General features: G+C 35.8%; 1 protein-coding gene across 42 annotated transcripts in view; it reads left to right on the forward strand.

The window, feature by feature from the left end:
* The window catches only part of PARD3 (par-3 family cell polarity regulator), a 705,875-nt gene that overhangs the window by 438,819 nt on the left and 252,916 nt on the right, over window positions 1–14,140 (forward strand). For 23 of the 42 annotated variants that reach the window (XM_055352954.2, XM_055352955.2, XM_031015292.3 and 20 more), the window contains 2 exons: window positions 1,783–1,911; window positions 4,263–4,301. In XM_055352954.2, coding sequence (XP_055208929.1) covers window positions 1,783–1,911; window positions 4,263–4,301 — 168 coding nt within the window. The remainder of the gene's footprint in view (window positions 1–1,782; window positions 1,912–4,262; window positions 4,302–14,140) is intronic. The other 19 variants (XM_063710159.1, XM_063710166.1, XM_063710181.1 and 16 more) reach the window with 1 other exon arrangement.

The raw sequence follows: 14,140 nt of genomic DNA on the forward strand, positions 1-14,140 counted from the left end.
ATAGTTTCATATATGGTTTCTATCTCTCCAGATTGCGTTCTCCTAAAGAATTTTTGTAAAGTAGGGGAGGAGAGGGATACCGTCTGTATTTTTTTCCATGTCTACATTTGGAGCCTAGATCCCTTAAATTTTATTCCCACTGTTTTGGTCCTGTGCGTGTGACAACGTATGTTAAATAGGCACTGTTAGAAGCTAAATAACAGATGTTTGAGTACAAATTATGTTTAGGGTCCTGCTTCCTGAAAAAGCCACTTGTCCTGGGGGTATAAATTGAGTGGTACGTTAGCCCACGTCTGCAGTCATAGCTTGTTTTATTTGTAAGAGTCTCCGCTGGGACTTGAATTCAGTCCTCCTGTCTTCTGAGTCCAAAAAAATATCTGTCCTTTTCTGGCTCTCTCCGTCTTTCTTTCTAAAGATAATTGCTTTATTATTGAGTCACTTTTTTCTTTTATCACATAATCGCTTTACTTTCAACATATCAGAAAAACCTTTTTATTTTAAAGCAGTGAGAAAGACCTGCAACCTGTATGTCTTTCGAGTTAGGCTTTATTTCCATAGCTGTCATCTTTGTCTTAAAATGGAAACTTCATTTTTTCATGCTTTAAGCCCAACCTTCTAGTATCTACAGTTGTAGCTATACAATATTGATACTTATGTGCATTTTCTCTGAGTGTCCAGATAATTAGAATCATACAAAGAAAAAAGGATCAAGTGACTTAATTGTCTAGATTTTTTTTCACTTTCTTTTGTTTGAGTACAAATTATGTTTAGGGTTCTGCTTCATGAAAAGGCCGCTTGTCCTTGGGGTATAAATTGAGTGGTATGTTAGCCCATGTGTGCAGTCGTAGCTTGTTTTATTTTGTAAGAGTCTCCACTGGAACTTGAATTCAGTCCTTCTGTCTGCAATTCCTTAATAGTAGTACTTTGAGGTATATGAGGTTGATTTTTTTCAGAAGGGGAAATGTTCTGAAATATATTTTAACTACAGGAAAATTTTGATACTGTAATTTAAGTTATAAACTTATTTGCCTTGGACAAAATGTCTTTTTTGTCTAAAAAGAAAAATGTAGAATACCTTTTAAAGGAAACATATGCTCTCATTTCTGTGGAGTATATAGTGCTTTCTGATAATGATGTTATACTTCCTGTTAGATAAAAGATTCCCTAAGAACAAGTTGTTTTAAATTTTTTTCCTGCTTGAATTCTCTCGTAACATTGAAAAAATTTCAGCTGAAATATTGCTTCCCTGCTAAAAAATATTGTTTTGTAGTTTCTTTAATGTTTACCTTTTAGAGGTAAAGTGTTTTATTTATATTTATCAGTAAAATTTCATTGAAAGTGAAAATACTGTACCAAAATATTTTTGGTGTGTTTTTATTACCCTTTATAGGAGCAACACCTTTTTATTTTGGTATAAGAAAACCTATGATGCACAAGGCTATCAAAATATCTCTGTTCTAAGCCAGTAAGTTTTGTGTTAACTTGACATTTTTGAAATATTTATTGCTTGGTACTTGTCAATGCCCTGGTGATTGTCACTTTGGGTTTAATGATGAACACTAAAAGATTGACCACTTCCTCTCTTACTTCTAGATATCTGGTCTTAGTTTCTTTATTAGTCACAAAACCTTAGTGGTTCCCAGATCATGGCAGAATTGTGCATGAAATGAGTTATGTTCCATAGCAGATATGGCTAGTCCTAGAGTGTGTGTGTGTGTGTGTGTGTTTTCCTGTTGTTTCCACAGGATTACAGCTGAAAACTTTTGTTTTGTTTTGTTTTAGGTAAATGGAGTAGATTTAGTGGGCAAATCCCAAGAGGAAGTTGTTTCCCTGTTGAGAAGCACCAAGATGGAAGGAACTGTGAGCCTTCTGGTCTTTCGCCAGGAAGACGCCTTCCACCCGAGGGAACTGGTGTGTAAATTTAGAGTAGATGAAAGATTTCTGATATGCAGCAGCCAGGGGTCTGGGTTAGTTGCCTGATGGCAAATGTTTATTGAGACATTTTCTGAGGAGTTTCTAGATCTTATATTTCTTTCAGCCCTCACTGAATACAAACATTCTTTTCTCTAATACTCCCTTAGTTTCAGAAATGGATATCCTCAGTAATGAATGGAGGGGTACTTAAACATCAGACTGTAGGGATATTTTCAAGGGCATCAAATGTTCATCACTGTACACCCTCAGATGGACTGACTGAATACAGAGACGCCGATTATTTCAGAACTGTCACTCCACAGACTGTCGCTGAAAGCTTGCCATCTTCCACACTGCATATGACAAATTTTCATACTTCACATTTTCATAGTACATGTCAGTAAGCCAAATAGATGCTTGCTTCCTTACTGTTGTATGAAAAGGAATACCTTTTTAAAAAAATTATTATTAAAAATAAAAAGACCTAAGTGGCAATAAGCCTCATGGCTATTAATTATACAAATATAGGTCATGTTACTTAGGATGACATAAATGAAGGAAATGAAAAGGCATTTACAACTTTTGCAACCTATCTCCTTCACTTTCCATACATACATTAATACATATGAGTATTTACATGGTATTGGTGTGAATGAAATAAGTGTCTTAAATGTACATAGTTCTGAGTGGTTTTCTGCAAAAGTGCTAGGTTTCATTTATATATAAAAATGACATAATTGGAGGAGTTGCCTTTGTCTTTTGATGTGGTAAGAAAATTGTTTTATTTCAAGTACAAGTGGTATTTTAAATATTTCAAAACAGATTCTACTTGGATCATTTTGGAATACATCCTTTTCATCTAGCTCTTAGCTCTAAACAAAAATTAATTTGTATAATCCAGAGTGACAAGGTTTTAGAAACGAGGTTTCCAAATTTATCATATAGCCCAAATTCTCTTGTGTCTTCAAGTATGGATGTGTTATGATAAAATTTATATTTTATTATAAATACAATAACTATATTTTATTCTCTTTATAAACTATTTCTATAAATATTATAAATGAAAAAATTTTAGTCATAATATCTTATCCCCTGGTTACACACAGGTCTTAAAACTTAATGTGGATTTTATGGAAATTTCAGACAGTGATAAGGTTGAAAAGTGAACACTTTTGTTTTAAGTAGATTTTGAATAAATTATGAAAACTTCTTTATATTTAAAAATGTTTAATGCATTATTTCTCAATTTAAATTCAGTTTTTCATTTTCCCCCCACTGTTATCCAATTTTGTGCTTAAAATGCCACCTGATCCTAAATCTGGAGATGTCTCTATTAAATTGTAAATGAGCACTTAAAAAAAAAAACAACTAGCTTTCCATGTGATTTGCTTTAATTCTTCCTCAGTGTCTCGGAGTGCACTAGTTAGCATTATTAGATTGCCAAAGCTTAGACACTGCTCTTAAGCAGCCTTTTCCAGAGTTAGTGCCAGCATATAGCCAGCTTAAGGTTATTCAGGTTCTTCTTGTCCAATTTTGATCTTCCAGGCTTCTGTTTTTCCCTTCTGCTACCTACTTTTTTTTTTCTTGGTTATGTAATTTATTGCTTGTGAGCTTTTCATTAAGGAGTACGCCAGTAGGCCGTCAGTCTATTATGCATGTTGCAGCTGCTTTTCAAAATTTAAGAGAATAAAATCCTGAAAATTTAAAGGGAGGGGGCATTTAAAAATAATCTTGAATCCAGTAGACGTAACTATTTTCCTCTGTTTGGGGTGTCTGTGTTTAAATTCTGTGTGTCTAAATCTAAATACTTTTATCAATCGGTGCCTTTTTTTATAAATCATCCTTGTAAGTTCCTAGGTAATTAAGGCAAATCAACATTATATGAAAAAAAAAATCTTGTTTATTTCCTGTGCAACATTTTAAAGTATAAAGCTGTGGTTCAGACTGTGGTTCAAACTGTTATTATCTGGTCTAGCTATCAAATGATTCTATACCTTAAAACTTTGATTTGATTGGGAAAATTTTAAAGCAAAATTAGAAACAGTGCCATGATTAGGAAAGCAGTTTGGTGAGACTTGTTTTCCTCCAGATAATAAATTCATGATGTACTGTGAATGAGCAAGTAAAAATGTATATCTAGAAAAATTTCTTAAAACACACACATAAACACACACATCAGCAAAAGTTTGGAAGACAGAGCATTATGTCAGCCATCATATAATTACCCTTTATATATTTTGTGGATTTTAAGAATCAACAAAATTTTCTTTAAAATAAATCATTGCGTCCCTGTGTGTTGAAGATGGCTTTGGTCAGTCTGTATTTATGTTTTTCTTCAATTCTTCTAGAATGCAGAGCCAAGCCAGATGCAGATTCCAAAAGAAACGGTAAGAGCTTTGTCTTTTGAAGGATGCAGAGATGTTGGAAAGATACATGGAACTAACTTCTTACTAATTTAATATGAAGTTACTTGTCCTGCCTTTTCCTGGCTCATAATATTTAATACATGGGTTTATTAAATGCCAAAGTGGTCTTATTTTAAGGTGACTTACTGTTACCACCCCAAATGGAGCATATTTTGTGATTAATTTTGGTCAGATAGACGCAAAAAAGAGAGAGACTTCCTATTCACTTGCAAAATGAGGACCAAAGCTTAGTTGTTTGGCATATATGCAAAGTATTTCATGAGTTGTGAAATGCTAAATTATAAGTGGCCACAAAATGGAAAGAAAAGTTAAAAAACTTGATTCAGTCATGGAAGAAAAGGGAGGGCTAAGAGAATACAGTAAAAAAAGTATACACAGGAAAATTAAAGTGATGTGTCAGTATTAGGCTAAGCATAGTTGTTAGAATAACTGTAAAAGAGATAATTTAACAAAAGTTAAGGACTCACAGCTCACATTAAAATGCAAACATAGTCGCATCCTGTTAAGAAAACAAGTCCTGAGACAGACTGGGGATAAAACAGTAAGCTTAGTTCCAGCAGGCAGAACTAACACAATAAAAGGAAGGATTGCTCTATCAGTCTCTGTGATGATGCGCTATATGGGAGTAAAAAGGGCATTTTATATTGACATGGTAGAAATTCTAACAATCAGGATCTTTTTTCCTTTTTACATCAAACAACATAGCACAAAAACATTCATTCTCAAACTATTGTAAATGGAAAATTTAGCAAAGTCATTTCCATAGTAGGTAATGTCAGTATGTCCCTTTCCAAAAATTTTTACATTGTTGACTAAAGAAAAAATATAATGAATTTAAATAACATAATAAACAGGTTTCATTTTCTGTACAGCTTTATAAACAGGCAACTTTGAACTAATGTTATTTTTCAAATATTCCTTCGTTTTCTTTCTTTTTTTTTTTTTTTTTTTTTTTGAGTCTAGAATCTCACCATATTTCATGGCTCACTGCAGCCTTGACCTCCTGAGCTCAAGTGATCCTCCTATAAATATTCCACAATTCTAAAAACAGGTGACAAATTACATCTTGGAGGAAAATCAGTAAACAACCTTGAGAATATTCCACATTAATAAGTGTGTGTTGTAGACAATTCCTAGCTTTAATTTTTGGCTTATAAAATAAATAGGGCAATTATATCTAATCAAAATCACACTGATATTTATGTGTTGGGGTAGGTTAGATAAGGGGAAATTGGACAAATTGATTCTAAATAATAAAATGGGGTACAATAGCAATTTATACTACTCTTTGAAAAGACAATAATTGTGGCAGAGTATAATGTAAAGCTACAATACCTAAAACAGCATGGCATTGTTATAGGGGTAAACAAATAGATCATTTAAACAGATTAAGGGTTACAAAAACTGACATGATGTGTATAGGTATGTGCATGTATGTTAAAGATGGCACTTCAAATTAGTAGCTTTAAAAGGATAGTTTACGTAGTGTTTATAACAATTGCCCATTTACTTAGAAAAGTTAGCTTTTTCTCACCATATCTCAAATGGAAAAGATCTATAAAACAAAATAGATCCACGGTCATTTACACACACACACACACACACACACACACACACACACACACACACACACCTTTTGTATCTGTACCATGAAATAGTTATAGAATAAATGCAAAAGGAGGAAGTATTTACAATGTGATCCTTAGGGGAAGAGCTATTCCTTTATGGTTTAGGATAAGTATCATAGAATATTTTGGAAAACACAATGACTTTGCACACAAACTAATCTATTAATGTCTGAGACAATCTGAGATGGAAAATGATGCTTTAAGTAGTAAAGAGAGGGATGTTCTTTCAAAACATGTAGTCAGGGCCAGGTGCAGTGGCTCACACCTGTAATCCTAGCACTTTGGGAGGATCACTTGAGCCCAGGAGATTAAGACCAGTCTGGGCAACATAGCGAGACCTCATCTCTACCAAAAAGTTAAAAATAAACAACAACAAAAACCATGCGTCAGTCGTGTTGAGGAAACTGATGATCGGCTGTGAATTCCTCAGTCACCAGAGGGAAAGAAGCGTCTTTTGATGTGGTATTCTGTTAAGAAATGCAAGGTGCATTTCAGTTCACAAGCTGTGTGTTTATGGTAGCATGACATGGTGACTGGGAGTCACCTTAAAAAAGGAAGTCATATATACTTTTACATGTGTCTGACTTCTAGTTACACTTGGACTTTTTTTTTCTAATACGAGTTTCCCAAACAAAGTTAAAAGTATAGTTTAGTTTGAAATATTATTTGTTTCTTAATTTTTTATACGTGCTCTCACATCTGTGCCTCTCTTTGTGTTCCAGGTATGTGGTATCATTTTGAGTTGTAAAAGGCTTAATATTAACATGATAATTTAAGAAATTGACAGGGGCACAGTCTCTGCCTTTCTACCTTTTGATGGCCAAGGATCTGTTTTAGGCTTTTTGAATATTGCTAGTTCTTGGCACATAGTATTGCTCAAGGAAAACTCCATGATAGGCTTTTGCTCTTTTTATTAGTGTTTCTTAATGACTTGTTTTAGGTTCTAGGTCTGTGAAATCTTTGATTATCTATTTTGTCAATGCCTAGAAATGGGGAGGAGGGGAGCACTAATGATTTCACCACAAATCCAAGTCCAATGCTCACTTTCATTTTGGGCTTTCTCAGGGTTGATTTTGGAGCAAACCATGGTATATCAACTTTAAACCACAGGAATGGTACCTGTGCATACAGTTATGATTCTTTTTCTTTTCCTGCAGGAGATATATTACTTCTGTCAGGAACTATATGTGATTTATACAGGCTTACAAAAAATAGAAGACAGTTTCTTTCACCTCTAATGCTTAACATTGCTTATAACGTTGCAGTCCTATCTATGACTGGCATTTATTCATCAGTTATTGTGTGAAACTCTTTATGTGGATTATCTTATTTAATCTTTACAATGTCCATGACTTAGTTCAGGCACATCCAATATCTTGGCTTCCCTGGGCCACATTGGAAGAAGAATTGTCTTGGGCCACACATAAAATACACTAACACTAACGATAGCAGATAAGCCAATCAATCAATCAATCAATCAATCACAGAAATCTCATAATGTTTTAAGAAAGCTTAGGTAGGAATTTGTGTTAGGCCACATTCAAAGCCATCCTGGACCACATGCGGCCCACAGATCTCAGGTTGGACAAGCTTGACTTAGTTGGTGATATTATCCTATTGAAAGGGGAGGAACGAAGGATTAACCTTAAGACACTCCAAATCTTGGAGCCAGCCATAAACTCAGGTTGTCTGACACCAGAATCTGCAGGGCAGATTTTATTTCTCCTTAATGTGACTTAGTATGTTGAGGGGGGGAAAAAAAAAGCTAAGCTACATATATAGTTTCAGGTAATACAGTATGAGTTCCATGTTGGAGGCTGATAAACTACGACTGAATTTTTTTTAAACAAGTAATAAAGAAATCCAGGGTTAGATGCCATCTCATTAGTCAAGATAGTGGGAAGAGATCTTGTTTTTTTTTTTTTTTTTTTTACATTGTTCATGGATTGATACATAGGCTTTCCTAGAACACGTGTTTAGTACCATTGATTTCCATTAACTACTGAATGGACACTTCTGTCCTTTCCCAGCCCAGTGACCAGTTTTGCAAATACTTTCTCCTGACTTGGGCTGCTCCCACCTTCTTTTTTTTTTTTTTTTTATTTTATTTATCTTTTATTTATTTATTTTTTACAGACATGGCATCTCACTATGTTGTTCAGGCTGGTCTTGAACTCCTGGGATCAAATGATCCTCTTGGCTCCGCCTCCCAAATTCCTAGGATTATAGGCATGAGTCACCATGCTTGGCCTAGAAAATATTTTATTTCTTTTTTTTTTTTTCTTTTTATTTATTTTATTTATTTATTTATTTATTTTTTTATTATACTTTAAGTTTTAGGGTACATGTGCTCATTGTGCAGGTTAGTTACATATGTATACATGTGCCATGCTGGTGCGCTGCACCCACTAACTCGTCATCTAGCATTAGGTATATCTCCCAATGCTATCCCTCCCCCCTCACCCCACCCCACCGTAGCTGGGACTACAGGTGCCCGCCACCATGCCTGGCTAATTTTTTGTATTTTTAGTAGAGACAGGGTTTCACCATGTTAGCCAGGATGGTCTCAATCTCCTGACCTCATGATCCACCTGCCTCGGCCTCCCAAAGTGCTGGAATTACACGCGTGAGCCACCGTGCCTGGCCTGCTCTCACCTTCTTTGCCTGTCCATACGGACGCCAACTTCTAATCCTACTGACTTCTACCTATCTCATGAGGCTTACCCTAACTGGAACTAGTGTTCTCTCCCATTTTGTAATTCTTTATCATATTTGTCTTTGTCCGTTTTTATTTGTAGAATGCATTTGTCTTGCTTTATTAACAAAGTTCACTGATGTCGGCTCACTGGAGCCTCCGCCTCCTGGGTTCAAGCGATTCTTTTTCTCAGTCTTTTGAGTAGTTGGGATTACAGGCATGCGCCACCAAGCCCGGCTAATTGTTTGTATTTTTAGTAGAACGGGGTTTCGCCATGTTGGCCAGGCTGGTCTCGAGCTGACCTTCAGCGATCCACCCACCATGACCTTCCAAAGTGCTGAGATTACAGGTTTGAGCCACTGCGCCCAGCCACATGCTTAACTTTCAAGAATTCAAAATGCATTCTAGAAAGTTAGTGGGCTTTCCCTACAGAAACCACAGGGATACATTGGGGATTCTTTAGGAACTTTTTTGAAGGTCAGAAGCCATCTTGATAGGCTAACTTCAGAAAGGTTTGAGTCTCAAGTTAGAAATTTAATGAGCTAGAAATTAAGCATGGGCCTTATTAGGTTTATTTTGCTAATACTTAATAGATCAAGTGTAGGCTGCCATATTGTTTGTGTGTGTGTATGTGTGTGTGTGACCAAGTCTCACTCTGTTGCCCAGGCTGGAGTGTTGGAGTGCCCAGGCTCGATCTCGGCTCACTGCAACCTTCTCGCCCAGGCTCAAGCAATTCTCCTGCCTCAGCCTCCTGAGTAGCTGGGATTACAGGCACGTGCCAACACACACAGCTAATTTTTGTATTTTTAGTAGAGACGGGGTTTCACCATGTTGGCCAGGATGGTCTTGATCTCCTGACCTCGTGATCTGCCCGCCTCTGCCTCCCAAAGTGCCGGGATTACAGGCATGAGCCACTGCGCCTGGCCAGAAGGAGGACATTTTCTTATGTAACTGTGTTATAGTTACGAAAATGATTAAATCGATTGTATTATCATTTGTCCCAATTAATGTTCTTTATATCATAAGTGAGTGAGAGAATGAATGAAATACAAGTATGAATAGAATTTGGTCCTGTTTCCAATTCAGGATCATGTATGGCACTAAGTTCTCATGGCTCTTTAATCTCCTTTTACCTATTACCTTTGTTAATATTTTCTCAAGAACAAATTACTCCAGGCAAATTTTTAATTTTTGAAGGGGCAGATTACTTTGAGAATGTCCCTCAATTTGAGTTTGTCTGATGTTTCTTTGATTGGATGAGTATTTTGGGAGTTAACATTAGAGATTAATAATTGTGCAAAACATTTTTTCCTCAGCAGAATTTTACCAAGCAAAAAATTTAAAAGTCTTTCAAAATGTATTTGGCATCTACCATTCGAATTAGAAAAGAGCATTATAAAGCCAGATATGACATTTGAACTTTACTGATAAGAATAATGAACTTTATAATATCAACACAAATAACATACAGAAATGTTCATCTCACATATGGGATAAATTAAAATGGGGAACTTAAGGAAATTTTGGAGTCTCTTTGGAGGGTTATTCTTTTATTAAGAGGTTTATCATGGTTCTTAAATTTAAGAAAAATTTAAGAAAAATTTAAAAACCATGATAATTTCTCCATTTAAAAAATCTTTCTCTTAGTTAAAAATATAAATGGTTGTTCATATTGTCTCAGATACCTACCTGCATATTATTTAATCTCTGTTTGTTGAATAAGTATATTCTCTCTTTAATGTCTATGAAAATTTCTATTCTGCGTGACGCTATGATGGTCTGCTGTCATGGCATGGTTTTTTTTAGAGCTGTCCTAAGGTGCTCATTCATAACCCATCTTTGTCCCCAGCAGCAGCCCCTGCCCATCATATCCAGGTGCCCCTCAATTTATGATGGGGTTATTTCCCCATAAATTTGTCAGTAAACCCACTGTATGTTGAAAATATTGTTATGATGAAAATGCATTTATACACCTAACCTACAACGCTGTAACCCAGCCTACCCTACCTCATGTGCTCAGAAGGTTTACCTTAGCCTTCAGTTGGGCAAAATAATTAACACAAAGTTATTTTACAATAAAGTGTTGAATATCTTATCTAATTTGTGGGATACTGTACTGAAAGTGAACAACAGAATGGTTTCATGGGCACTGTCAAAAGTGGAAAAATCATTAAGTCGAAACATTGTAAGTTGTGGACCATCTGTATAACCCTCTATCAATTTCTCCTCCCCCATGCAGTGTTTTTTTGAGGAAGCAGAATTAAAGAAGTGGTATACAATGGATTTTTTGTATTGTAAAAATAATGCATATCAACTGTAGAAAATTCAGTCATGTGTAGAAGAAAATTAAAATCACTTGTAATTCTGTGACTTCAGTATCATCATTTTAATGTATTTTTTTATATATATATTTGTGTCTGTGAGCGTAGCCAAAGATAATGTATTTTTTTAAATGATTTTCTCGTTCTGGCTTGGTGGCTCATGCCTGTCATCCCAGCACTTTGGGAGGCCAAGGCGGGCGGGTCACCTGAGGTCAGGAGTTGCAGACCAGCCTGACCAACATGGCGAAACCCTGTCTCTACTAAAAACATAAAAATTAGCCAGGCGTAGTGGCTCACGCCTTTAGTCCCAACTGCTTGGGAGGCTGAGGCAGGACAATTGCTTGAACCCGGGAAGCGAGATTGCAGTGAGTTGAGATCATACCACTGCACTTCAGCCTGGGCAACAGAGCGAGACTCCATCTCAGAAAAAATAAATAAGTAAAAAGATGTTCTTGTCTACCTATTTAACTAATATGTATCATGTCCCAGCCACATATCCTATTATTGTTAATAAATGTCACGCCCCAGGCACGAGTGAAGACTGACATAAATTCCTACCTTGTGAAGCTTCTAGTGATCTTTGAAGGCAGACATTAATTCATAAAAATATGTTATGGAGGTTTTTGATGGGCGTACTGGAAGTTATGGAAGTCCAAAGGGTAAAACTCAATTTCTTAGTCACAAATACTTTCTTGTCTTACATATTATTTTGCTAAGACACTTTATTAGCTGAATGGCATTCCATTGTGTAGATATATCTTAATTTTCCTGACTTTCATGCATGTCAATTTTTAGCTATTGTAATTAAAACAATATCCTCACAGTTAAAACTTGGTACATGATCACAACTATTTTTGTAGGCCATATCACTAAAAGTAATATTTCTAGCTTAAGAAAATGGCAAACTGTAGAGGGTTTAGGTAAGCATTGTCAGATTGGTTTCCATAAATATTGTACCATTTTTTTACATTCACCAGCAGTGCAAGAACATGCGCATTTCACCACACCAGTATTAAATATCATTATTAAATATCATTATTTTTATTTATTTTTTAGTGTTCTATGGCAAAGCAGTATTTGTTGGATATCATTAATTTGAAGAAAATATATGGAGCAATTTGATAACCTTTGATTGATTTGCGAGTAAGATTGAACCTTGTACTTGGAGGTTGATTTATTGGTTTGCTCATCTTTCTTTAGTGAATGGCTTGTTTACATCCTTTTCCTGTTTGATGCAGACTGCTTATCTTTTTGTTATTAATTTACTAGGGATTTTTGCATTAATTTACTAGCTATTTGCTAATAAGTCAGCTGGGCATGGTGGCTCTTGCCTATAATCCCAGCATATTGGGAGGCCAAGGTGGGAGGATTGCTTGAGCCCAGGAGTTTGAGACCAGCATGGGCAACATAGCAAGACCCTGTCTCTGCAAAAAAGAGAAAAAGTTAGTCAGGCTTGGTGGTGTGCCCTGGGGTCCCAGCTAGCTACTTGGGAGGCTGAGGGCGGGAGAATCACTTGAGTCCAGGAGTTCAAGGTTATGGAGAGCTATGATCATGCCACTGCACTCCAGCCTGGATGACAGAGCAAGAACCTGTCTTTAAAAAAAAAAAAAAAAGATAATTCTGTAGATAAGGGCGGATCTTGAGAGAGAGAAATTAATGATTTATAGTGGAGTGATAAAACTTTTGCTGAGTCACGTATTTTGTTACAAAGCCAAAAATCGGCTATTGAGCTCACTCCTATAATTTTATGGTCTTCTATCATTTGTGCACAGACCATGTTTCTTTTGCCTCTCTTCACAATATTTTGTACATTCTCATCCAAATTTTCGTTTGTTGCGGCTCAGAGATTACCCTTCCCATGATTGTTTTTCTGTTGCTTAACACAATCAACTCTTACTTCCTTTTTTATAGATAATACCTTTGCTGCAGATTAACTGTGGATTTCGGCCTATAGGCCAGCTCTATGCTCAGTTTTTTGGACTGTTATTTGGGGAAGAAGGAAAAGGGGGCCATGATGGTGCCCACTTGTGACTCTTTGTCTCACTGCAGATAGAAATGTACATCTTTTCTGCTGTTCTCTGGAGGGTGGGATAGTAAGTAGCTTTCACAATACCCATTCAGCAGGTTCCTTAGCAAAGGTGCCCTTTTATTCTGGGCATTTAAAGACAACAAATGGTAATGGAGAAATGGGCAAAGGAAGAACTGACAGGCTTTATTGCTGAAAACAATCACTTGAGGTATACACACATGTATGTGCGTGAGGCAGGTGTGCTTGAGTGACATGACTGTGCCCAGATGACATGAGGAGCAAGTTAAAGAAAAGACATTTTTTGCATTTCTGTAGAAAGATCTTAATTCGAGAAACAGTTGATAAGGTGCAGAATTTGGACGGAATAGCAAGGTGATAGAAAGTTTCTATTTTACATCAGAATATGGAGATTCCTATACTATCTGACTTTATGAACGTTCTCAGTAATACAGCATTTCAAATGATTTTTGAAGAGCACAGTTTTTAAAAAACATTTTTCTGCCAGAGAACTAAGTTCTAAAAGCTGGCATTAATTTCTGTCTATGTCAAAAGCCAAATGGATTAATAATGGAATATCACATGAAACATACAATGTTTCACATCAGTGTTCTTAATGATAATAATGACTTAAGACTCGGTAAGAAAGCTGAAAAAGATTACTCCCATTCTGCAGTTGGTATAATAAATGAAACTATCCCCTGGAGAATATGCTCTTTTTTAAAACAGGTTCAGAGTTCGGCAATCAGAAAATATTGCAACCTGATTAAAATTTTTCTTCATATATGCAGCCAGCTCCTTATCCTGATCTTTCAAGTAGGAAAAATATGAGAATTGTAAGCCTTGGTAAAATGTTATGGAAATGTAAAACTCAGTAAATACTGAAAAGGCAACTGAAGATTCAAATCAGAAAGTAACAATTAAGAACCTTCCAGAGTTGAAGCAAGTAAGCATAGTGAATGATGAGACTTAGGTGTGTCCATAGAAAGAATATTCTTGTTTTCCATTTTTTCAAATGTAGCTTTTCCATGCTTATAAGTACTGATTGACAGAATAATTTTTTATTTCAGTAACCTCCAAATTTAAAGTCAAGGGGAACTATGATGTGTATTGATGTTGTTTTGTATTTT

The sequence above is a fragment of the Gorilla gorilla genome, chromosome 8 (genome assembly GCF_029281585.2).
Source record: "Gorilla gorilla gorilla isolate KB3781 chromosome 8, NHGRI_mGorGor1-v2.1_pri, whole genome shotgun sequence".
NCBI lineage: Eukaryota > Metazoa > Chordata > Mammalia > Primates > Hominidae > Gorilla > Gorilla gorilla.